Source organism: Brienomyrus brachyistius, chromosome 4 (assembly GCF_023856365.1).
Source record: "Brienomyrus brachyistius isolate T26 chromosome 4, BBRACH_0.4, whole genome shotgun sequence".
Classification (NCBI taxonomy): Eukaryota; Metazoa; Chordata; class Actinopteri; order Osteoglossiformes; family Mormyridae; genus Brienomyrus; species Brienomyrus brachyistius.
In genome coordinates this window covers 25911233-25936168 of record NC_064536.1, presented here as the reverse complement: position 1 = coordinate 25936168, position 24936 = coordinate 25911233, and the positions used below count along the sequence as shown (strand labels likewise).

At 42.4% G+C, this 24936-nt stretch overlaps 1 protein-coding gene and 1 long non-coding RNA gene across 4 annotated transcripts in view; both read right to left on the bottom strand.

Moving 5' to 3' along the window:
* Positions 1 to 24936, bottom strand: part of LOC125739888 (polymeric immunoglobulin receptor-like) — a 117971-nt gene that overhangs the window by 81681 nt on the left and 11354 nt on the right. Inside the window, exons 1-5 of one of the 3 annotated variants that reach the window (XM_049010427.1) lie at positions 15175 to 15262; positions 8968 to 9312; positions 7992 to 8312; positions 7397 to 7741; positions 6486 to 6791 (exon numbers count right to left, since the gene is read on the bottom strand). The exons of the other annotated variants lie outside the window; for them this stretch is intronic. Of the exons in view, the coding sequence (XP_048866384.1) occupies positions 6486 to 6791; positions 7397 to 7741; positions 7992 to 8312; positions 8968 to 9312; positions 15175 to 15214 (1357 nt within the window). The 5' untranslated portion in view covers positions 15215 to 15262. Of the gene's footprint in view, positions 1 to 6485; positions 6792 to 7396; positions 7742 to 7991; positions 8313 to 8967; positions 9313 to 15174; positions 15263 to 24936 lie in introns of those variants that run through there. 3 annotated transcript variants of the gene reach the window in all.
* On the bottom strand, positions 16258 to 17712 carry LOC125739906 (uncharacterized). The gene is made up of 2 exons (XR_007397380.1): positions 17524 to 17712; positions 16258 to 17400 (listed from the first exon to the last, which is right to left on the bottom strand). It is a non-coding gene; the product is annotated as an uncharacterized LOC125739906 (long non-coding RNA).

The following is a 24936-nucleotide window of genomic DNA, read 5'->3' as shown; positions in this document are numbered from 1 at the left end:
ACTGATTTGTGGACGGGTTTGACTGCTTTACCCCGCTGGCTACCCTGCCTCGTTCCATGCATTTACTTGAATCACCTCCATGCTAGCTGTTCCCCTCATAAGAGCTTCTGGAGAACAGATTGATGTTCTGGATGGGAAAATTAATGATTTATGTTAAGAAACAGCTTAATTCCGCTTGCTTCTGTGTGCATTTCATGATGTGATTTGTTTCGGACACCATGATTGGCTGCTCATCCTGACGGTCACCGGCATAATGCTGATTGTATTGTTGGTTGTCATGGTTACCTGGAAGCGCCATCAGTACTGTGAGTGGACTCCTCTCCTTACTGTACTGTATCTGCATGGCTGGATTGTTTTAGGGCTTTAGTGCAACCAAGACTGCAGGCAAGTGAAGTTCTGTTTCCTTGAACTGGCACAGTTTGTTACCAGATAATGCCAATCTTGTATTATAGTGGAAATCACATTTTCATAAGCAACATTAATGCTCTGTAATTGTGAGGGTGGCCTATATGGGGAAAACTGTTCAGTGGGCAGTGTGTTCCTCATTTGTAGGCAAGTGATCAACCTGATCAGAATGTACATTGCTGTTCTTTTATAAAAATGAAGAAAAACAAATGCTAAAGGGCTTGTTAATAGTCAGCAACATATAGGTTTTCTTAGCTCACTTGAGATTGGATTGGGGGCAATTTATCCTATTCAATGGAATGAGTTTGAAACCTGTGAAAGACAGGTTTGATTTATGTCCATATTGGGACAGTTTATCTTGGAAGTTTATCGCGTCAACACGTTGCATTCATTTTTAAAGTCATAACGTGTTACAGTCGACCTTTCCATATTACAATCAGGAAAATAACCTCGTAAATTTTATTTGGTTCCCTTGGCCAGCAAACCGAGAAACAAGAAATGCAAGATCACCGCGAGATATTAAGTGAGATGCTGCCTTAAACACGCTTGGCCTCCTCCAAACTACACTGTACATATATACTTTATATAGAGACTTATAATACTCCTTTCTGCTTGTAAACAGCGTGGTAGTTTATGTCATGACGTTGCACGGAATCCCAGAATTCTGAGCTAAAATCAGTTACAGTCTCACGGGGAAGTTCAAATTACCTGGTTTAATTACTTTGTTTAAAAAAATGACCAGACGGAGGCATGCAAAGGATAAAAATATCGTAATTTGCAATATTTGTTTTATTTATTTTTTAAAGGCTTGTACTTTACAATCTTAAGATCTTCCATGTTATTAAGTGTACTTCCAGTATTTGTCAGATTTCTCTTTGTACATCCATTTGATTGATTAAGACTATAAATCGATAAAATAGCGCTGTATTGTACATGTATATGTGCATGTGGTAAACGCCATTAATCTCCATAGGTGCGAAATAGAAAAAAAAACATTTAGCGTAATATAATGCCCGTTCATCGAGATTTTTTGGAAGGATAGCAGTGCAGTTTGCACTTGCAAGTACAGCCTCTCCACATGTTACGATGGGGTTATATTTTAATAAACATGTCTTAATGCGAAAATATCGTAAGACAGCAAGGCAATTTAATACGCTACACCTAATCTAACAAGCATCGTAGCTTAGCCTACTGCATACCTTAAACATGATTAGAACACTTAATTACATTAGCCTCCAGTTGGGAAAGTCATTAACACGAAGCCTATTTTATAATAAAGTGTTGAATATCTCATGTAATTTATTCAATAATGTACTGAAAGTGAAAAACATTCACCTCTGGTAAAGTCGAAATATCGTGACATGGACATTCGAGGGTATTTTTGTAGGAAATGAATCACCACAAATTTAAGTTTCATTTTGTAATTTTTCTCAGTATCTCTTGCCCTGGATTTGATTAATTACTTTTGTTTATTACAGAAATAAATGGCAACGTAACAAAACCGATTAACTACATCAGAGGCAAAATTTATAGTTTAGACAATTTGAGTCTGTCTTCAAACTAATTTTACAAATGAGAGAAAATTCACGTTACCATAATGACCCGTGTATTCCCCTTCATGTTAATATGTGGATTTGATGTAGAACCATTTATGATATGTTTTAATATTAGGTGTGTAATCACAATTAATCACAGAAAACTGGGCAGTATATAAGTATTTTTTATTGATTCCCCCAAATGTTTTATTGATATATATATACAGTTATTCATATAAAAGGTAGTATAAATGAAGGTGTTTATAGGAAGAACATGGACCAGACAATATCCCCGGAAGAGTGCTCAGAGGATGTGAGACCAACCAGCAGATGTTTTTCACTGACATCTTTAACATCCCCCTGAGCAACACCATCGTTCTTAAGTGTTTCAAGACCACCACCATCGTCCCGACTTGACAATTGCCGCCTGTTATTCTCAGACCCATCATGATGAATGATGAAGAGCTTTGAGAGGCTTGTCGTGAGGCACAGCCTTCACAACCAGACTCAGAAACAGTTTCTTCCCTCATGCTGTCAGACTACTGAACTCTTAGAGACTGATCTGATACCACACACACACACACACACACACACACAAAGGTTTGTAATTATATCTTTGTGGGGACTTTCCATTCATTTCTATGGGAAAAACACTAATCCCAATATGACGACCTTAACTCCTACCCAGCCCTAACCTTCACCATAAGTTACCAAACAAAATATGAGACTTTCAGCATTCTTTGTTTTTTTATTGCATTCGTAGATCTTTGTGGGGACCTGAAAAATGGTCCCCACAACATCAAAATAACTGGTTTTTATGACATAATGGGGAACATTTGGTCCCCACAACATAACCCACACACACACACACTCAGCTATATATTTACTATTTAGCTAGTATTTTTTATCTAATTGTAACCATGTTTACAATTACTTATATTATTCTTTATTGCTACCTCACCGCACAACCAAATGACACCTTATCAGTATTGGGTTTACTGTGCTATTTGTACTTGTTGGTGTCAGTTGTCCTGTCTTTTTGCACTGTCCTGCAATGTTTGCACAGATTTTACACACTATTCTCTCTCTCTTGCTAGGCTGTTACGCGTTAGTCTTGTGTTGATTGATGTAGCACCTTGGTTCTAGGGAAATGCCGTGTCGTTCTTAACTGTGTACTGTGCTCCACTGTGTATGATTAAAAATCACATTAAAGACCAACTTGACTTCAGCTGACTTTAGTAATCAGCATGTATTCTTCATCAGAGGCAGCCTTCGGTCTGTCTCCAGCCAGCACACCAATACCTGCCTTCATCTGACTTCTGCAGGTTCCTCATGGTCACAATGAAGACTAAGTTCTGGGGATCATCAGCGATGGACACCCTGTCACTGTGTGTCTCTGTGCTGCAGGATGACGTGTCTTTCCCTTTACACCAGGATTTCACACTATTTATACTGCTGACCATAGAAGCTGATGGATCCTCCTGCTGATCCTGTGAATGTCTTTCACACCTGCTTTTGGATTTTGGTCTGTATTTGGTAAAATGTTTCTGACCTTGGCCAGTATTTTGACCTACAACTCTTGTATTTCAATTTTTTGCCTGTTAGGCCAGATTACAATATATTGAACTCTCTGAATCTGAATCATTAGCATTTTATCATCTGTGAGAATAAAGAAGTGTTTAATTTCAAATTCTTTAGAACTCACACCCCTGATTGGATAAATAATTAGCTAATCAGTTGTCATCGTTGGCACACCACAGCGAAATGTATCCTCTGCATTTAACTCATATGTGACAACTTGACATAGCAGGGGGCAACTAATCTAGCACACAGGGAGCAGTACCCTACGCAGGGTACCTGAATGGTTTCTCTGCTGGTCTAGGATTCAAACATGAAATCTTTCAATCACAAGTGCACTTCCCTAACCGTTAAGCCACCACTGCCCACTGATATGTTCTGAATGCCAGAAAACAATGAAGGAGAATATTTCATACAACTATTGCGTGAAAATATCCATACTAGCCCTAGGGACCCTAAACAAGTGATTTTCATGATGGATTTTATTTATTCTGTAGCTTTCATACGAGTCAACAAGGCTCTGTAGAGAAGTGGAAAACACGTTTCCTGTTATCTCTGCTCCTGTATAGAAGATGCTAGCTAATAACATTTGAGTTTGCTACATATTTTTTTAAAGTATGAAAGGTAGCTGTGATAGAACGTCCAGGAACCACAAAAATCCTCTTGAAGGAGTTTACATGGCAACCCTCACGAACACAAGCTGAGATGAGTTTTGCCCCAGCAGGGGGGTGCAGACGATATGCTTCATCTTCATTAGTCTTAATAAAACGACCAGATGTCCAAAGGATTTAAGATGTCTATGTTTGAGTGGGGAGTCACATAACTATGGCAGAGAGGTGACAAAATGACGCAGACACACAGCTTAAAAATAGCCTGTTTTATTACCACAAAACCATCTTAAGCTGCATCGTCTTCAGCAAAGCCTGCATACGCCCCTCTGTTCGGCTGTCGGCCACCTGCCTGCATTTCACTTCTGCTAAACTGTACAGAGAGCCGTGTTGGTAAGTGTGGGTCACCAGCTTCAAAGGGGGAAAAACTGCCAAAGCCAGCAGTGATAAAGTGTCAAACTTCACACCCGGCCTCAAGTGACACGTACATCGGCACATGTATTTTCAAGTAAAACATACTGTAAATTTTCCATCACATACTTAATTAGAATCTTTAACTTCCATCCATCCATTTTCCAAACCGCTCATCCTATTGGGCCGTGGGGGGTCCGGAGCCTATCCCGGAAGCAATGGGCACGAGGCAGGGAACAACCCAGGATGGGGGGCCAGCCCATCGCAGGGCACACTCACACACCATTCACCCACACATGCACACCTATGGGCAATTTAGCGACTCCAATTAGCCTCAGCATGTTTTTGGACTGTGGGGGGAAATCGGAGTACCCGGAGGAAACCCCACGACGACATGGGGAGAACATGCAAACTCCACACACATGTGACCCAGGCGGAGACTCGAACCCGGGTCCCAGAGGTGTGAGGCAACAGTGCTAACCACTGCACCACCATGCCGCCGAATCTTTAACTTGTATTTTGAAATTTCTTCAGTGAAAAAATCCAACACAGACAAAAGCATTTTAAACAGAAAGACAAAAAATGGAAACAGCATGTTTCATGGTTAAACTCTGTAGAGCCTCTATCTTCACCTCATCTGTCTTTGTTCCTGACACACAGACTCTTTAAAACTACATGGTTATGGTCTCTAGGAATGACATCATTGTTGCTCAAAACACAAACCGAACAATATTACACCGCATATAATCCAGTCTCAACATGATTGTTCTCATCATCCGGATTTAGTCTGAAAGGCCACGATTCAGCTACTTACTGTAGTAGCTCCATGTTCTCATCACAGCTACAATGGTGCAGATTAAGTAGATGAGGCCAACAGCAGTGTGCAGAGTGATGTGCAGAGTGATGTGCAGAGCTCGCCCCCTAGTGGAAGTAATCAGGAAGCTCAGTCTAAGCAGAATCAGTCTGTATGACAATAAGCCTCCTGTCAGAACACAATGCTGTGAAACATTGAATCAGCTATAGGAAATGTTAATGCAAAAAACAATGAAAAGTGTATAACCAAACATCATGAAATAAAACACATTCTTTGTAAGAAACAATGTTACACTCATATGTAATATATAATTATTCCTTGTTTATTGCATCTAAAGTTAGATTTTTTCTATTTCCCAGAACAAAGAACAGACTTATATATAAGCCTGATTTAGTTGAGTGACATAACTAAACAGCAAACACCAAAATGTAAGATTATTCCATTGTATCTGATTTACAGATATATCACATATCATCTATATATGCAGGAGGGCAGCTACAAACTCTGGACCCCCAGACAACACCTTCAACAATGATCACCTGGGGGGGGAAGGGGGTCCCACGTGAGATAATGCTGAGTAGGCGAGTGTGTGTGTGTGTGTGTGTGTGTATAGATGTGCGTGTGTGTTTGTGTGTTTACTGTAGCATTTGAGGCCCCTATAAAGTGCTGGACCCCAGGAATCTATCCGGATACATGTCTTACGTTACACTGGAATCTGTACAGTTCTGTCCTGATGAATTGGATGTCGAAGGAAGAGGAGAAGAAACAGCATTTCTCAGTGTCGTATGATGGGTTGATACTGAGGATCATGTAGAAGAGCACTGGATTAGTTCAATATAAATGAAGACTGAAAATGTGGCACCATCAGCAACTGTAAATACACGAATAATCACACTGTGCAGAGATGCGTGTTAAACAGCCAGCGTCTGATTCACTACAGTCTGCTTTTGTTCCAGACCTCAACTGCTTTTTACATTGATATATATGCAAAGGAAGCGCCTATCAACACCAAGGAGGCTTTGCAGACACTGACTGTATTGACGTAGACCTGAATGAAACACGTCAATGAAATTCTTTACTGGGACATTCAATACATGACTGTCAGGTCCTAAATCTACATTAACAACATCTTACCTTCCCGGACTATCAGGGACAGAGAGGCTTTGAAAAGGCCACCCACACAACATGAGTAATACCCAGAATCCTCCTCCTGCAGGTTCCTCATCGTCACATAAAATACACTTTGGTCACGGTCATCAGTAATTGACACTTTCCCTCCACTCTGTTCCCGGTTAGACTGTGCTAATATGGAGCTGCATTCATCTCCTCTGCTCCAGGATTTCACTGCAGATTTATAATATTCATTATAGTAACATGGGATGGTGACAGATCCTCCTCTCTCTGCGGAGACCCAGCTCACAGTCCTCACAGTCGTAACATCTATGGGGACAAAATATGAATGGGGGAGGGTTAGGGACACATATTAATAGAGTCTGAGCAGTTACATGTGGGTATAATAGCACTGATTATGAAGTCAGACAGGTAGAATCAGTCTGGGGTGCAGGAACTGTGCCTGTGCCTCCTCTGTCCATCCACCCAGCCTTCACTCCACCCGAACTGGCCTGCCAGTGTGTGGCACAGTGCCTCCTCTGTCCATCCACCCAGCCCTCACTTCACCCGAACTGGCCTGCCAGTGTGTGGCACAGTGCCTCCTCTGTCCATCCACCCAGCCCTCACTTCACCCGAACTGGCCTGCCAGTGTGTGGCACAGTGCCTCCTCTGTCCATCCACTCAGCGTACTCTTTGCCCTGTTGGCTGTGCAAACCAGCAGGACCCAAACCACTGCATCCATGTCTGTGTTACAGCTTGTTTCAATTAATTTGGAATATGTGTCCTGCAGTGCAGTAAGGAACACTAAAGAAAGTTGTAATAGATGTTGTAAAACACCTTAATCCCAGTTTCATAAGTGCTTTGGAACCACTCATCATGAAACGTGTGTGAAATGACAGAGATATAAACACAGAGAAAAGGTTAAATGAGCTTACCGGCACGGATTGTAAAGGTCAGTCTACCAGAGGAATCCTCAGGTCTCCCCTGACCACCACCCACAGCACACCAGTAATACCCAGAATCTGACTGCTGCAGGTTCCTCATGGTCACAATGAAGACTAAGTTCTGGTGATCATCAGTGATGAACACCCTGTTCATGGCCAGTGGGGGGTCACTGCGTGTCTCATTGCTGCAGGATCTCACACTGTTCCCTTTACACCAGGATTTCACTGCGTTTTTATGCTCCTGACCATAGAAACACGGGATGGTGATGGATCCTCCTATTTCTCCTGTTAACTTCTTGAATGTCACCACTTTAGACTTTCTTGTAGCGACATTAGCTGGAATAAAATCAATTATTTAGTCATAAAGTCGTCTGTTTCACTGGAAATGCATTCAGTCCCCTTCCAGCTGCATATCTTGGTCACAGTGCACAGCAGGTACACATATACACAGCACACAAGGAGGTCGCAATCAACACTCACAGCCTGCATGGAGGGTATATACTGCTGAATACAACCAACTCTGTATTAATTAATTAACACATGACATTTTTCTTATGAATATAATTTGAGAAAAATGAACATTTACCTTCTTGTACCATCAGGGGCAGAAATGCTTTTTCATATGTCTCACCAATCTTCACCTCACACCAATAATTCCCAGAATCCCCCTCCTGCAGGTCTCTCATGCTCACATAAAACACCCTTTGGTCACGCTTTTCAGAGACTGACACTTTCCCTCCATCCTGTGTCCTGTCTGATTGTGCTGTTCTGGAGCAGGAATCCCATCCATCTCCTTTACACCAGGATTTCACTCCAGATTCATAAGCTTCATGATAGTAACATGGGATGGTGACAGATCCTCCTCTCTCTGCAGACACCCAGCTCACGGTCCTCACACTCTGAACTTCTATGGGGACAATTCATGCAAAATGAAGCATTAACAATGTAAAATAACAGAGCCTGGCAGGTCACATATGGGGATTATGGCAGCAGCAGGGAGTGAGCGAATGAATGGAGGGAAGGATACATGTTCACACAGACATATACAGGCATGGAAGAGCCCAGCCTGACAGGGCAGGGACAGCAAAGTCCTGATGCATTATTAAACTGCACATAAATTACCATTTTCATTCCAAGGTACAAGGGGCCCTCAGAGCTTATTTTAACAGGAAATGGGTGTTAAGAGATATTTACACTATTTATGACCAGTTTCATTCCGCACAAGAAATTATTGTCAATTTAAGCAGTTAGGACGCAGTGGGAAAATGGCTCTTTCATAAACCTTTGGACAGGCCTGCTTTCAGTAAAACTGAATATAGAGGATAAATTACAATACAGACAAATGAAAATGATTTCTGACCTGGGTGTTTAATGGACAATGATCAGATCTGATTTTGAGAATCAGTTTTTGAACATTCTTTGTTATATGTAAAGCAAAGATGCTGGGAAAGAGTGAAAGACAAACAGAGGAAATAATGAACCACCTCTCGCATCACATCACATTATCATTAATGTGCTACCAATGAGTGAGCTATTAATAAGAAAAAGATCAAACAGCTTACCAGTAGAAACCACCAGCTCCAGGTTCCCAGAGGAATCCTCAGATCTTCTGCATCCATCATCCACACAACACCAATAAGAGCCAGAATCCGTGTGCTGCAGGTTCCTCATGGTCACAATGAAGACTAAGTTCTGGGGATCATCAGCGATGGACACCCTGTTCATGGCCGGTGGGGAGTCACTGCGGGTCTCTGTGCTGCAGGATGACGCGTCTTTCCCTTTACACCAGGATTTCACACCGTCTTTATGCTCCTGACCATAGAAACACGGGATGCTGATGGATCCACCTGCTAGTGCTGTTAATTTCTCAAATGTTTTCACTTTGGAACTTCCTGCAGGGTTGATAACTAGAAGAAATCAGAGATAGTCAGTCATAGAATGTAATTTAATCTGGTCCCAAAGCTACACCACTTCCCAGCCTACTTCTTTCCAGAATTAGGATCCTGGAGAATAGAATGGAGGAGATCTGACTCCCTACACAGTGAAAGGATGAAGTCCGGATCTACCAGATAATTGCGGATATCACCACAGAGCGAGACAGCTGCAGTGGTCCACAGCAGCATGCTGACAGCCACTGCCTCACTGCCTTGTGGGCTGTCTGGGACGACCAAAGGCTAAGGGGAAAACCCTGAGAGAAATGGGGTGGGGGCAGCGCATGCAGGCGGAACTCAACAGACCGAGGAACCGGCAGCTGTCTGCAGCTGGGCAGGGCTACCAGTCGTCTTGGGCCAACCTCTTGTCACTCGAAATGGGCCAACAGGTGCTACTGGGAAACACACACCCCCTGTGGCACTCTAAGACATCTTACTGTGCAGGTCACCACTATTTACCCTGGTGATAAACATCTGGAGCCAACCTCAGATAGTCTAGCGGCGATTGGGTGTCAGGTGATGGGGGCCGGTTTGAATGCACTGGAAGCCGCTAGTCAGACCCCTGATTGTCAGTAGTACAGGGTATTGGTCACTAGCAGCTGGGGTTCAGTGGCAGCTGCTCTCAGAAGACCCTGGTGTGACTTAGCAGCCCTATTTAGGGGTCCTTAGTGGGGAGAGGCCTACAAATGGTGGCAAAAAATGGTGCCCACTCAACCCCCTCCTTATGGAACCCTGCTTAGTATGTTTGCGTGCAGCTGTGGAAATCAATGCTACAAGATTTACTAGACATCGGTTTCCAGCTAAAACTTTCCATCACAGACGACTTTCATCTCACCCAGTGCATAGCAGAACATCACCAAGCACAAGAGCTGCAAATCAACATCCATGGACTGGGGGGGCTTGCTGGCAGAGGAGCTGAGCTGCTTCTAGTCAGTAACCTCTCTGACTTGGGGCTCCCCAAAACTCCCCCAACTCTCCTGCGCCTTGATGAAGGACTTTCTCACCAACCACCACCAGACAGTGAAACTCGGCCCCCACTTCTCCTCCGCTCGCTCACTCAGCACCGGTTCTCCACAAGGCTGCCTGCTCAGTCCACTGCTGTTTGCCCTCTACACCCATGACTGCAGTCCATCCCACACAGAGAATACCGTCATCAAACATGCTGATGACACAACGGTGAAAGGAACGACTCTGCCTACAGAGATACGATCTTGAAACTGTCAGCTTGGGGTTTTGGAGGGTAAATAAGCTGACAATGAACAGCATGAAAACAAAAGAACATTTCCTGGCCTTTCCAGCTCCTGAAGTCCCATCTCACATCACCTCCTATCCTGGAACACTTTTCCCTCTCATGCTCCACCTCTGTCATTTGTGATGCCTCAGCTGTGGCAGTTGGAGCTGTACTGTCACAGCTGCAGGATGGATGAGCTTTCATGTTGGAATGAGCACTGCGTAGCTCGTGGAGCTGTCACAGTGGTGCCAAGCAGCCTTCAGGCCCGTGTTCTTAGCATGGCACATGAAGGCCATTTGGGCATTGTACATGTCAAACCACGTTGTAGGGACCTAGTATGGTGGCCCGGCATTGATAGGGACATAGAAAATCTAGTTAGGGATTGTGCAGCCTGCCTTATGAGCGGGCAAATGGGCTCACCTGCGCCACCCCCTCTACAGCCTCTGGTTTGGTCCACCCATCCTTGGGAACATCTCCAACTGGATACCTGTGGGGAACTACATGGAGTTCCACACCAGCAGCGGTTCCTCCTTGTGGTGCATGATCTCCACTCTAAGTGGCCTGAGGTGGTCTCCACTGGCACTGTCACGGCACGGGTACTCACTGACTTTTTAGACGCCCTCTTTGCTCGATGGGAACTTCCTCTGGCTATTACGACGGATAATGGGCCCCAATTTGTGTCTGCTGAGTTCGAAGCCTTTCTGACGGATCCAGGCATCCGTCACATCCGCACAGTTTAATACCACCCCCAGGCCAATGGCCGAGCATAGCGTGCGTACTCCCTGCATCCTAGTTCTTTGTATTTGCGTATACCCTTAAAATTATGTTGAATAATGACTTACGAACATTTCAAGTTACGAACGGTCGTTCGGAACGTATCTCATGCGTAAATAGAGTGTCTGTAAAAGGTTTTCTTTCTATGCAAAAATGGTGACATATAGAAACTGACATCCAATTGGTCATTGCTTTTATTAACGCATCCAAAAATTGCAGAAATCGAATACTCTCAATAAAAACAATAAAAAGTCGTATCAGCGCAAATTTATCGAACTTGGTATGAAAGCCTTTATAAAAATACATTTCATTCTAAGTGTGGATTACTTGGATTGTTACCAACATCTGATGTATATTTCATGTCAATAGCCCCATTATAAATATATTTACTGAGAAAAACATCCAGTGCTTATTTTTGTTTGAATGTGATGATGTAATTTGTTCATTTTAAACCTCTCGTTACTTAGTACCTCTCCGCACAAAATGCAGTAAGGACGTTCCTCCCCATTTAGTAAGGCTTTCATGAAACCAGCTGGAATGCATTCTTCTTTACATTAATGCTTGGACAACAACTACAAAACATGGCACAGACAACAAACAAAGCTATTCTGACCGAACAGCTGATTGACCGCAAACACGCATTCAGTGCTGCCAACTATTTCTAAGAAGTAGCTGAGCTATACCCAGAAAGTCGCTAGATGTCGCTAGATGACATCACAGGCTAATTTGAAGGTCAATTGCATCATCACGTCATATTCACGTTCATCCAAGTGCCACCACATTCTGTTCACTTTTCTCCTCCTCTGTACCCAATATTCATATATGGTATTGTATTTGAATAAATTTCAAAGTATTTCATTTATGATTACCTATTATATTTATATTTATATTATTTACCACTGTACTATAGAACAATAACTGGAAAATCACAGGCTATTAACATACACACGAAACCATTTCAAGTTGCAGTTACCTTTTAAGTTATGTGCATATTTTCCAGGAAAAAAACATGTATTTGCAAAAGAACAAAGTTTGGCTGATATAGCAAATGCACAGGATATGTTATCAACTGTTAATAATAAATAGATATGTAATTATGTGCTCTAGGTCAGGTTTTTTATGGCTCTGTAACTGGCTATTTTAATTTAAAGGTCATACACATGAACTATGGCCATATTTACAAATGGAACAAAACTGCAAATGGTTGTTTGATCTGATTTCTATTCTCGATCATTGATTTCATAGTTTGCTTCTGACTGCACCCATTTGGCTGAACAGTCATTCTACTGCATTTGAGTGAGGGAGTGAAAGAACTGCAACTGCTGCGGAGACCAACTGTTCAGACAGGTGTATGCCTGCTGCATCCCTATACCTTTTTACCTCAGCTCGGAATCCAGTGGTTTTGGCTGTTTCCTCCCATCTCTGAAGGTGACCAGACCTCAACTGGCTGATGATGAGGTCAGTTATTGCCAAACTACATCGAAAAAGAATCCTTAGCATAGCCATGTCATCCAGGCTCTTAGTTTATGTTGTTATGCTCATGTACCAAAGCGAGTGTTTGTCTGACTTCTAGAAAGATTTGTGTTGATATACACAATATTGCCAAAAATCCAAATCATTCAAGTCAGATGTTCCAATCACTTCCATAGCCACAGGTGTATAAAATCAAGCACGTAGGCATGCAGACTGCATCTACAAACATTTGTGAAAGAATGGGTCACTCTCAGGAGCTCAGTGAATTCAAGCGTGGTACCGTGATAGGATGCCACCTGTGCTATAAGTCCATTGGTGAAATTTCCTCACTACTAAATATTCCACGGTCAACTGTTAGTGGTATTATAACAAAACAGAAGTGATTGGGAACAACAGCAACTCAGCCCTGAAGTGGTAGGTCACGTAAAATCACAGAGCTGGGAACAACGCATGCTAAGGCGCACAGTGTGCAGAAGTCGCCAACTGTCTGCAGAGTGTTGGGAACTTTTTCAGAGACCAGGAGACGTTGGGATATCATTCAAGCAGAAGTTACTCTTTATTGAGAACTCGCCGAGCGTCGCTGTAGTCATCCAAGTCTGACTAAAAAACTCAGCTCTGGAGAGTTTATACTTTACAAGAGGGGGGGATACAAAGAGGTGGAGACCACCTAAACAAAGCATAGTCTAGTACAGGAGTCAGCCTGGTAACGGAAGTTCCCCAGCCCTGATCTCCTCAGTATAACAGTGGCTTTCAAATGCATAGGTGCTAATCTAATCAGCCTGACAGTATCACCCAAACCTTTACATTCTCATAGAGACAAAGGCAAAGCCTGGCCTTGAGATTAGCATTCCCATTGACTGTGGGACCCTACCCAGTGGTCAGGAGGTACATAAAGACAAAAGGTTAATGTCTCTGACACCTGGGGTACAAGACTTGATCTTCTTAGAATGTCACCAATTTTACCTCAAAATGTAAAACCCAATGTACATAACTTGTTCAGTTTGTGTACTATTACGTTGGAAGCTAGATTTAACATTTTATAAATTTGTAATCCTACAAGAGTCAATAGCTACAGACCTCCAAACTTCATGTGGCCTTCAGATTAGCTCAAGTACATTGCGTAGAGAACTTCATGGAATGGGTTTCCATGGCCAAGCAGTTGCGTCCAAGCCTTATATCACCAAGTGCTATGCAGTTGGATGCAGTGGTGTAAAGCACACTCCCACTGGACCCTAAAGCAGTGGAGACGTGTTCTCTGGAGTGACGAATCACGCTTCTTTGTCTGGCAATCCGATGGATGAGTCTGGGTTTGGCGGTTTCCAGGAGAACGGTACTTACCTGACTGCGTTGTGCCAAGTGTAAAGTTTGGTGGAGGGGGGATTATGGTGTGGGGTTGTTTTTCTGGGGTTGGGCTTGGCCCCTTAGTTCAAGTGAAAGGAACTCTTAATGCTGCAGCTTTCAAAACTTCGTGGGAACAGTTTGGGGATGGTCCCTTCCTGTTCCAACATGACTGTGTACCAGTGCACAAAGCAAGGTCCATAGGGACATGGATGAGCGAGTCTGATGTGGAGGAACTTGACTGGCCTGCACAGAGCCCTGACCTCAACTTGACAGAACACCTTTGGGATGAATTAGGGAGGAGACTGTGAGTCAGACCTTCTCATCCAAAATCAGTGCCTGACCTCACAAATGTTCTCCTGGAAGAATGGTCAGAAATTCCCATAAACACACTCCTAAACCTTGTAGACAGCCTTCCCAGAAGAGAACTGCCCCAGAGATCTCTCCCTCTGGGAGGTGGGGCTGGGCGTAGCAACAGGAAGCTCAGCTCACTTCCATATTGACGACAACGTTGTACAGAAAGTAACTAAGGTTTGTCAAAAATGTTGCTAGAATTGTCGTTAGGTGCTTTTTCAAAAAAAAGTAATTAAATGGGTCTGAAAAGTCGCTAGATCTGGCGAAAAAGTCGCTAAGTTGGCAGCACTACATGCACTAAATTAAAACAACCACTACAAACAGATCACTCTGATTGGATAGAAAGTACTCAATTCGATGAAGATTCACCATCAAAACTGTGACATAAACCATGGCGTTTGCAGAGTCCTCTGCAGAGGTTTGCAGGTGTTCAGACAGACTTACATTTATTTATGAAAAAAGTAAATTTAGGAGGTCAAGAATGTCAGCCATCAAACATGGTACTTTCTGACATGAGTTATGATCAATAGCAAAGTTTTTGTTACAATTATTGTGTTACTTTCCAAGTAAAAAGTATAATGCAAGACAAGAACACACCAAAATTTTTGGAAAATATCAGTTTTCTTTTTTATCATTCAAGAGAAAATTAAGAAAATGCGAAGCTTTACCTGGTGACCCTATAAAAACGAGGAAGAGGAGAGGAGCCATTTCTGGGGTGTCGATTCTGCCTTTTAGCTGTATCTGTTGCTATCTGGCTGTAATAAACTGTCTGTCCTCATTCTGAATGTGTCAGTGCATTAAAGAGGGGCCTGGTAGAGAGGGAAGGAAGGAGATCACACACACACACACACACACACACATACACGCAGAGCATCAACCACAAACACCCTGAATCATTGGAAGCTACAGTTGAAACCAAAAGTTTACATACACTGTATAAAAAGACATAGAACTTTTTTTTTCTTTTTTTCCCTTTCAGTGTTAGGCCCGTTTGGATTCCCAAAATAATTTATATTTGCTAAATGTCAAGATAATGTGTGAGAGAATTTTTTTGAGATTTTTTTAGTACTTAGCAAATATAAATTATTTTGGGAATCCGAACGGGCCTAAAACTGAAAGGGAAAAAAAGAAAAAAAAAGTTCTATGTCTTTTTATACAGTGTATGTAAACTTTTGGTTTCAACTGTATTTTCTTAACAGTTTCTGCATCTTTCATAATGAGTCGTCGTCAAGGCTCTGCAGAGAAGTGGCAGACATGTTTGCTGTTATTTCTACTTCTTTAACTAAGACAGTAGCCTTAAATGATAGTTACTAACATTTATATGAGAATGCTATTTTATGAAGTATGAACATTTTGTGAAGTATGACAGGCAGCCAGGATAGAGCCCCAGAATCCACATTCCTGCAGAATTCCAAATCATCCTGATTTAATTCACTGCAGCTAATTAGCTGGTTATGATGAGGCTGCAAAATCAGATGGAGGCATATTATAAACACCTCTACATTAGGAAGTTACTGAGGTGTCATTATAAAAAATTCTACCGAAAGAGTTTAAATGGCTCCCCCATAAACACAAAGTGAGGTGAGCTTTGCCCCAGCAGGGGGGTGTATATGATATGCTTCCTCTTTATTGTCATGCAACACAGGATCAGTCTTAATGACCCGATGACCAAATAGTTTGAGATGTTTATCTTTCAGGGTGGAGTTACATGACTGTGGCAGAGAGGTGACGAAATGACGGCAACAGACACCTTAAAAATAACCTCTTTTATTAATAAAAAAAACAAGATGCATCAGTTTCAGCAAAGCCTGTATACAGTCCTCTGTTTAACTGAGATCAAATTATTTTTCTATCACGCATTTTCATATTATCCAATATCCCCAATGACAGAAGAGACAGTGGAAAATAAAAACTCCCTAGCAAGAAGAAACCTCTGGAAGAACCAGACTCAAAGGGGGAGCCCAAAATAACAAAGGAACTCCAAAATAAGTCCCGATTTATAAGACAAAATTGTGAAGGCTGCAGATATAAATGCCGAAGGCCAGTGTTACAAGGCCTCCTGGCTACATTTTACTTCTGCTAAACTGTACAGAGAGCCGTGTTGGTAAGTGTGGGTTACCAGCTTCAAAGGGGGAAAAAACTGCCAAAGCCAGCAGTGACAAAGTGTCAGTCTTCACACCCGGCCTCAAGTGACACGTACATCAATACATGTGTTTGCAAGTAACATACGCTGCACATTTTCCTTCACATGCAAATGATTCCATATGATGTGATTCTTTAGCTTATATTTTGAAAAATCTGCAGTGACAATATTCAACACAGACAAAAGCATTTTAAACAGATAAAATAACAAAAATGGAAACTCGAGGGCAACAATGCATGAAAGAGGAAGTTTTTGCTCGTATAACTTCTCCTTCTCGCAAATGCAAACATGGCACGCAAGACACAGCCAAGGGCTCACACGACAACAGGGAACTATTTGTACTAGCATCGACATTAACAAAAACACCGGTTATTTACAGACATCTCCCAGCATACTCGGCTCACTTACTGGGATCCGTTATACGGAACCATCTCGCCGGCGCTACAATATTTAAAGTTTAATACCAATGGTTTACTGGAGAGATGCGCTCATTGCGCTGAGCATAAACGCCGGTCGCAAACCGAAGGAGATAATTACGGAGCTACAGCTGCAGACAAACAAATACAGAAGGGAAGGAGAACAGGGAAGGAGGAAACAGTGCAAAGCCCCCCTTACCCACCGAGATAATGGGCGACGGATACTAAGATCGCTTCGGAAGGAGCTGGTCGGACTATCCGCGACAGTGAGCTAGAGGGAACCGCGACTGCAGGCTGACACGCCGGACGGCCCTGTGAAGCCAGACGTCTTCCAGCTCATAAATAAAGCGGAAAAGCAGGGAGGGGACAGATTGGTCGTTTTTACTGTCGAGGTGGTGTAACCCCACCCATGTGCCTGTGAAAGAACTAATCTGCATCCAGGACATCGAGTTTCTTACCGTGAACCGAATGCCTTACTATGTTTTTTTCTGGTAGTAATTTGATTGATGCTCATTGAACACACACAGCAATTTAACATCGCGCACACGATGTTCCACTGCAGCTAAGCAGCAGCTACAACATAAATGCGCCTCATGACTTCTGTCAAGGAGCCGCCATTACTGTTTACATCCCATCGTCTGCGTGCGCGAGCGCGGCGTGTGACGTCATGAATGTGATCGTCGCGCAAATTTAACGCAACAACCCAGCGCCCTGATTTCCATCTCTGGCGTGTCTATTCTCAGTATGTCAGTCGTGCTATCTTCTGCAACACCTTCAATAAATTAACTCATTTTCTCAAGTGAAAGACTAGTGAGCACAGGACCTGTTGGAGTCGCTGCTGCTCCAGGGTCCGGATGAGAAGAGATGACCATGGAGACTTGAAGTTGTTACAATAAAACTGTTTATTCACCTGTTGTTGTTGCAAATCGATTTGAGAACAGACAGTACACACAGCACTTACAGTTGATGCACAGTTTGCCCAAGTCTGTTCTGTCTGTCTGTTCGAAGCGGCTGTGTCTGTATCAGCCTTTTGTACCTTGTCCCCGAAATAATTCCTCTTTTCGGCTTTGCCCCTTGAGCTAGTACTTTTCCACCGGTCCAGTAGCTATTTTTGCAACACATTTCTAAGTAACTCAAAACAAGCTTCTTTACGGTTAAAGCGAAAAGCTTTGTGGTTAATGCTATGTCGGCTCGTCTTCTTGTAAATAATCTGTAATTAATACAATGCTTGCTTAACCGGTTTCTCGGCGTGCACTGTATTTTAATTCGTTCCTTGTTTCTTTTACGCCACTTTCACTGATATATTTACGGAATATCGTTTCTTTATGTTCTGGTGCAGATTTTGCTTGTTTATCTATTTGTCTTAAGTAACACTCCGTAGTGACAGCGCCTGTGTAAAACGATATGGTTATGGTCTTTACTACTGACATGGCAGTTGCTCAGAACACAAGCAGAGCAGTATAATCACACACAGCATATATTCCAGTCTCAACATGATTGGTCTCATCATCCGGATTTAGTCTGAGATAAAAGGCCACGATTCAGCGACTGCTGCAGTAGCTCCATGTTCTTATCACAGCTATAATGGTACAGATTAAGTAAACGAGTCCATGCAGAGCTCGCCCCCTAGTGGAAATAATCAGTCTAACCAGGATTACTGTGACTATGGTAACTGCTGCAATAGTAAATGCATCTATATGCTTATCAGTTCACAGACACAAGTGACTAGGTAGCAATCACGTTATCAATTTCTTTTTATTCAGTGGAAGACCCGTATTCACAACTACTGTAGATAAAAATATCAGCCTGTATAGGTCCAATGTTTTGAACAACTAGAAATACATCATAACTCCTCCCCCCGATTCAGTCACCTACCATTTTGAATTGTGTAATTGGCACATAACAGTGTAAGACTGTAAACTCATAGAGCCACTTATCTCTTCAATGTTCAATGGCAAACAGTTGCAGTAAGTCACAGTTTTGATGTAGAGTGGGTTGAAAAATAATTCAACCCCTTAGACAAATTTAAAATTTCCTGTAATATTTTTCTTTGAAAATGCATCTTTAGTTTCACACTGTTACATATAAATGAGCGCCTCGTGGACGATACATTTTCACTATGAAATCCTGAAAATCAATTATGCAATAATGATAAAGAACATGTCAGTGAAATCTGCTGTTGAATAAGTATTGGACTCCTAATAACTTGGAGACTGTGTGATTGTCAACAATACAATGAGGTTAATAAAAACAGGTGTAAACAACAGATTAATCCTCTAGCTTGTTGACTGGTCCATAAGTCATTATTTAGGCTAGTTCTTAGGGACACAGAACTGAGAAATGAGTACAAGTGGCATATTTGATGAAACCTCAAAAACTGACAAAAATTAAGACAAGGGAACTGTCTAATGACTTGAGAAGCCCTGTGACTAAAAAGTTTTAAGATGGCAATGGTGCCAAGAAGATTGCCAAGCTCCTTAGCCTCAGTGTTTCCACTGTGAAGGTCATCATAGGAAAGTGGAAGACAACTGGAAGCATAGTGACCCAGCCTAGGTCAGGCTGCCCTGTTAAAATAACAAAGAAAATGTCAAAGAAACTAGTCAGAGAAGTAAGAGCAAATCCTAAGGTGACTCTCGGTGACCTGCAAAGCTCAGTATCTGCAGCTAGAGTGGATGTGCACAAAACGTCATTATCAAAGGTTTTGCACAGAGAGGGTCTATATGGCAGAGTTCCCAGAAAAAGCCAAAACTAAAAAAAATGTCATCTGCTTGATTAGCATTCGCTAACAGACATATTGCCAAGAGTCGTGCATTCTGGAATCATGTACTTTGGTCTGATGTGACCAAAATTGCACTTTTTGGCCTCAATACAAAGACGTTAGTCTGGTGGATGGAAGGGAACTTCCAATGGTCCGGAAAACACCATACCTTCCCACCCTTGTCTGTACTGAATACAGGATGGGATAGTAAGAAGTATATCCAGATTTTGGAAGAAAACCTTCAAACGTCAGCCATCAAATTGGGACTCGGACAACGCTACCATTTTCAGCAGGACAATCACCCGAAACACTGCTCAAAGGTAACCAAAGCATGGTTTGAAAAAAAGGTTTAGCAGTGGCCTAGCTGAGTCCGGATTTGATTCCAATTGAAAATTTGTGGTGTGATATCAAAACTGTAGTTCCCAAACGAAAGCCTTCAATCTTGGTCCAGTTGAAGCAGTTCTGCAAGGAAGAATGGGATGTGGTAAGCTTGTGGATGGCTATCCAAAGTGATTTCAAGCAGTTTTTGCCACAAAAGGGTGCTGCTGCCAAGTATTGACTGTGTGTCATGTGATGGGGTCAATTACTTTTTCAACAGCATTTTCAAAGCATGACTGGCAATTTGCATTTTTTTAATTCACCAAGCTCTAATTGTTTCAAAACATGCACACAGAGGAATAGAAATTAACTGTGATACTCTGCTTCTGTGATTTTTATAGGTTGTAATGATGTAAGATGGAAATTTGGTGGCTTTCCAGAGGGGATCAAATACTTTTTCAACCCACTGTAAAATCGGTCTTTCTCTTTTATAAAGACTAACAAAAATAAACTAAGCTGAGACTGGGGGTAAATTACAGGAGCCAGAACACATCCCTGTATTACTGCTGTTCGCACAGGAATAGCGTCAAACTCTTGAGGTCCCATTATCACATGAGCCATGATCCCTTCCTAAAATGATCTAATGATGTTCACAAACTTGGCTGAACAGACAAATTTTTCACATACTTTCCAAAGGGGTTTCCTGTTCACAGTGTCAAATACTTTGGAGAGATCAATAAAGACCATAAGCAGGTCCTGATGTTCACAACACTTTTCTTTAAGCTACCAGGCAGTGAGAGTCATATCAACAGCACTCCTTATCTATCTAAATCCACATTGTCACTCAGGTATCACTAATTCAAGTGATGTTATCAGTCGGACTCTTCAACACAGTCTTTGACAGCACTGTCCTGCAACAGCAAGGAGAGAAATTGCTGATGAATCGGTGGAGTGTCCTTGTGCAGAGGTATCCTCCAAGCCAGGGCACTTATTTTTTATGGAGCGGACAGCTGTCAGAACCTCTGAGAAGGTTGATGTCTGACAGGGAATGAATAGTGGGGTATTCAGGCAGATCTTCAGGTATGGAGTCTGCAGGACCGTGATGCTTATGAAAATGGTAATGGCAATGACCAAAAACCAGCCAGGTAGAGGGTAGAAGATGACCACCTTATCCAACAGTACCTCGTACATCGGAGGATGACTTCAATTGACCATCAAAATGAATGGGAGACATTAAGTACAGGTGTAAAGTGCACTGCTAGGACAGCGTGTATCAGGCTCCCAAAAGCAGGACTGAAGACCCATAAAGCAAGAAAGAAGCCATTCATCAAAGCAGGGAAACCCCAGGCTGGAGTTCGCAAAAAAAAAGATATTTTACACAGATACATTCCCATAAACTGAGAAATAAGTGAAACTAAAAATGCTTGTGTGATCTCTTAATTTTTTTGTGTGAGTTGTATATGGTTTTAACTGAGTTGTAGAAATTATGGATAAGATTTCTGTCTGCATATTCTTGGATTTTGTGTGCCTTATTCCTCCAACATTCATTCTCCAATGTCCTCAAAGTCTTTTGTGCATCCCTCCAACCTGTTAGCCATTGTTCTCTTAAGGCACTAGATGACGGGTTGTTCAGGGATCCCCTGTGTACCTTGTGTATGTTGTCCAGCTGGCAGATGATGGTCTCTGTGTTCTCATCAAAACAGTCTTGCTTTTTTAAGGGTCTATATTCAACAGGTTGAGCTGCTGCATCAACAAGGATGTTTCAATGTCTTTTAGCTTCCCAGCCACGGGTCCCCAAAGCTCATCTTTGGAAACTCATCTTTAGCCCCAGTGCCTTTCAGCCGGGCGCAGTGTAGCCTTTTCTTGCCAGACTTTTGTACTCGGACAGGGGAGCAGATTGTCGTGTGTAATTTGGCCACAATCATGTGATGATCCGTCCAGCATTCTGCGCCTCTTGTAGCATGGGTTATGTGGACGACTCTTCTTTTATGGGATCAAATTTGTATTTCAAAATTAGAAATTAGTAAACTTATTTGATATTTTATAGAACAGAACACAGCACAAAACAAAGCACAGCAAAACATTGAGAGGACGTGCTAAAACAAAAGAGTGAAAGCAAAAGACCAGTAGGGGTCACCGGCACACCCCACCCTGGAGAGAACGCAGCTGAAAGCTAAGGGGAAAAGGACATCCTTCTGCATAGACCAGAATCTCAGTGGGTCCTCAGAACACAGTGTGCTGGGGTCACTGAGGTAACACTGCATCTCAACTGTGTCTCAGCATAGATGATGTATTGTTATTGCATGACAAATCATAAGGACAGACCAAACACCGGACCTGTGGACAATATATGCCGTTTTTTTATAGGTAAAATACACATAAATAAATCACAATATACGGTATTGTAGTGATTGCTGAGAGATCATACCTACGTCTGAGAGGGTCTGAGCACTCAAAAGGAAAAGTCAATGCAACAGACATGGGAGAGACAGCAAACGCATGCATGGTGGCCAGTGTTGCCGGGGGTAACGTGACGGTTCAGTGCTTCTACAGCAGCCAACACACGAAAATCCTGCACCAGTGGTGCCAGGCGGGGCACTGGACTTCCTGTACAACAGTAGGTTTGACACACACCCTCATCAGCGACAATGGGAGGGGGGTCTTTGCCGTGATACTCATAGAGCTGGAAGGGAAAGACCAAGGCTGGCACTGGTGTACTGCTGGTGATGTGCAGGTCCCTGTACATCCAACAGCCTATGGAACCCATAACCAGATACTAGCCATTATGGTAGTCATAGCAACTGGGCTTCTATAATTTAGAAATTAGAACAGCCCTTTTGACCATGAAAGCGACTGCCATTTGTCAGACAAACCATTAACTCATTAAATCATTAACTTTCCAAGAATTTAAGTGAAGCATCACATTTTCATCCCACAGTATATGTAGGCATCTGCTCAACTATCAGAATCTTCTGGACTTTCTGGTATGACACCATTGATGCAACAGGAACATAATTAACTTGGTTTATATTAGTTTTGATCTCACAGTGGAACTCGTGACTGAAACACTGCTCTGAGAAACGCGGGCATTTTCCTGTAAGACGACTCCATCAGCACTGGTGCCAACAATATCTTTCCCACTGCAGTCTCTCATGTCATGGCCTTCCCTGTCGCTGCCCATGGTCTCCTCTCAGTCACAGCTGACACCATCACCTTCACTGATCCCACTGACCTCTGCAGAACCACCAACCAAACCATCTCCGTACTCAAGAGCCCTGAATTTAACATCACCATCTTTGACAGGTACTCTACCACCATCAGTAGGACCCTATACCACTGTAATCTGATGAAGACAGTCTTTAATTTATTCATAAGGTGGTATGCAGTCTAGTTTGGTATCGTCCCTTGCACCTTGGAGGAGCTGAAAAGCAGTTGGCATAAGGGGCAATGGATGCCTGGCTCTCTGTGAGTAGAGTTACCAGGTTCTCCCCATGTTCACTCCCACTGTCAGAATGCATGTGGATTTGCTGAATTGCTTTATGACTGATTTGTGGACGGGTTTGACTGCTTTACCCCGCTGGCTACCCTGCCTCGTTCCATGCATTTACTTGAATCACCTCCATGCTAGCTGTTCCCCTCATAAGAGCTTCTGGAGAACAGATTGATGTTCTGGATGGGAAAATTAATGATTTATGTTAAGAAACAGCTTAATTCCGCTTGCTTCTGTGTGCATTTCATGATGTGATTTGTTTCGGACACCATGATTGGCTGCTCATCCTGACGGTCACCGGCATAATGCTGATTGTATTGTTGGTTGTCATGGTTACCTGGAAGCGCCATCAGTACTGTGAGTGGACTCCTCTCCTTACTGTACTGTATCTGCATGGCTGGATTGTTTTAGGGCTTTAGTGCAACCAAGACTGCAGGCAAGTGAAGTTCTGTTTCCTTGAACTGGCACAGTTTGTTACCAGATAATGCCAATCTTGTATTATAGTGGAAATCACATTTTCATAAGCAACATTAATGCTCTGTAATTGTGAGGGTGGCCTATATGGGGAAAACTGTTCAGTGGGCAGTGTGTTCCTCATTTGTAGGCAAGTGATCAACCTGATCAGAATGTACATTGCTGTTCTTTTATAAAAATGAAGAAAAACAAATGCTAAAGGGCTTGTTAATAGTCAGCAACATATAGGTTTTCTTAGCTCACTTGAGATTGGATTGGGGGCAATTTATCCTATTCAATGGAATGAGTTTGAAACCTGTGAAAGACAGGTTTGATTTATGTCCATATTGGGACAGTTTATCTTGGAAGTTTATCGCGTCAACACGTTGCATTCATTTTTAAAGTCATAACGTGTTACAGTCGACCTTTCCATATTACAATCAGGAAAATAACCTCGTAAATTTTATTTGGTTCCCTTGGCCAGCAAACCGAGAAACAAGAAATGCAAGATCACCGCGAGATATTAAGTGAGATGCTGCCTTAAACACGCTTGGCCTCCTCCAAACTACACTGTACATATATACTTTATATAGAGACTTATAATACTCCTTTCTGCTTGTAAACAGCGTGGTAGTTTATGTCATGACGTTGCACGGAATCCCAGAATTCTGAGCTAAAATCAGTTACAGTCTCACGGGGAAGTTCAAATTACCTGGTTTAATTACTTTGTTTAAAAAAATGACCAGACGGTGGCATGCAAAGGATAAAAATATCGTAATTTGCAATATTTGTTTTATTTATTTTTTAAAGGCTTGTACTTTACAATCTTAAGATCTTCCATGTTATTAAGTG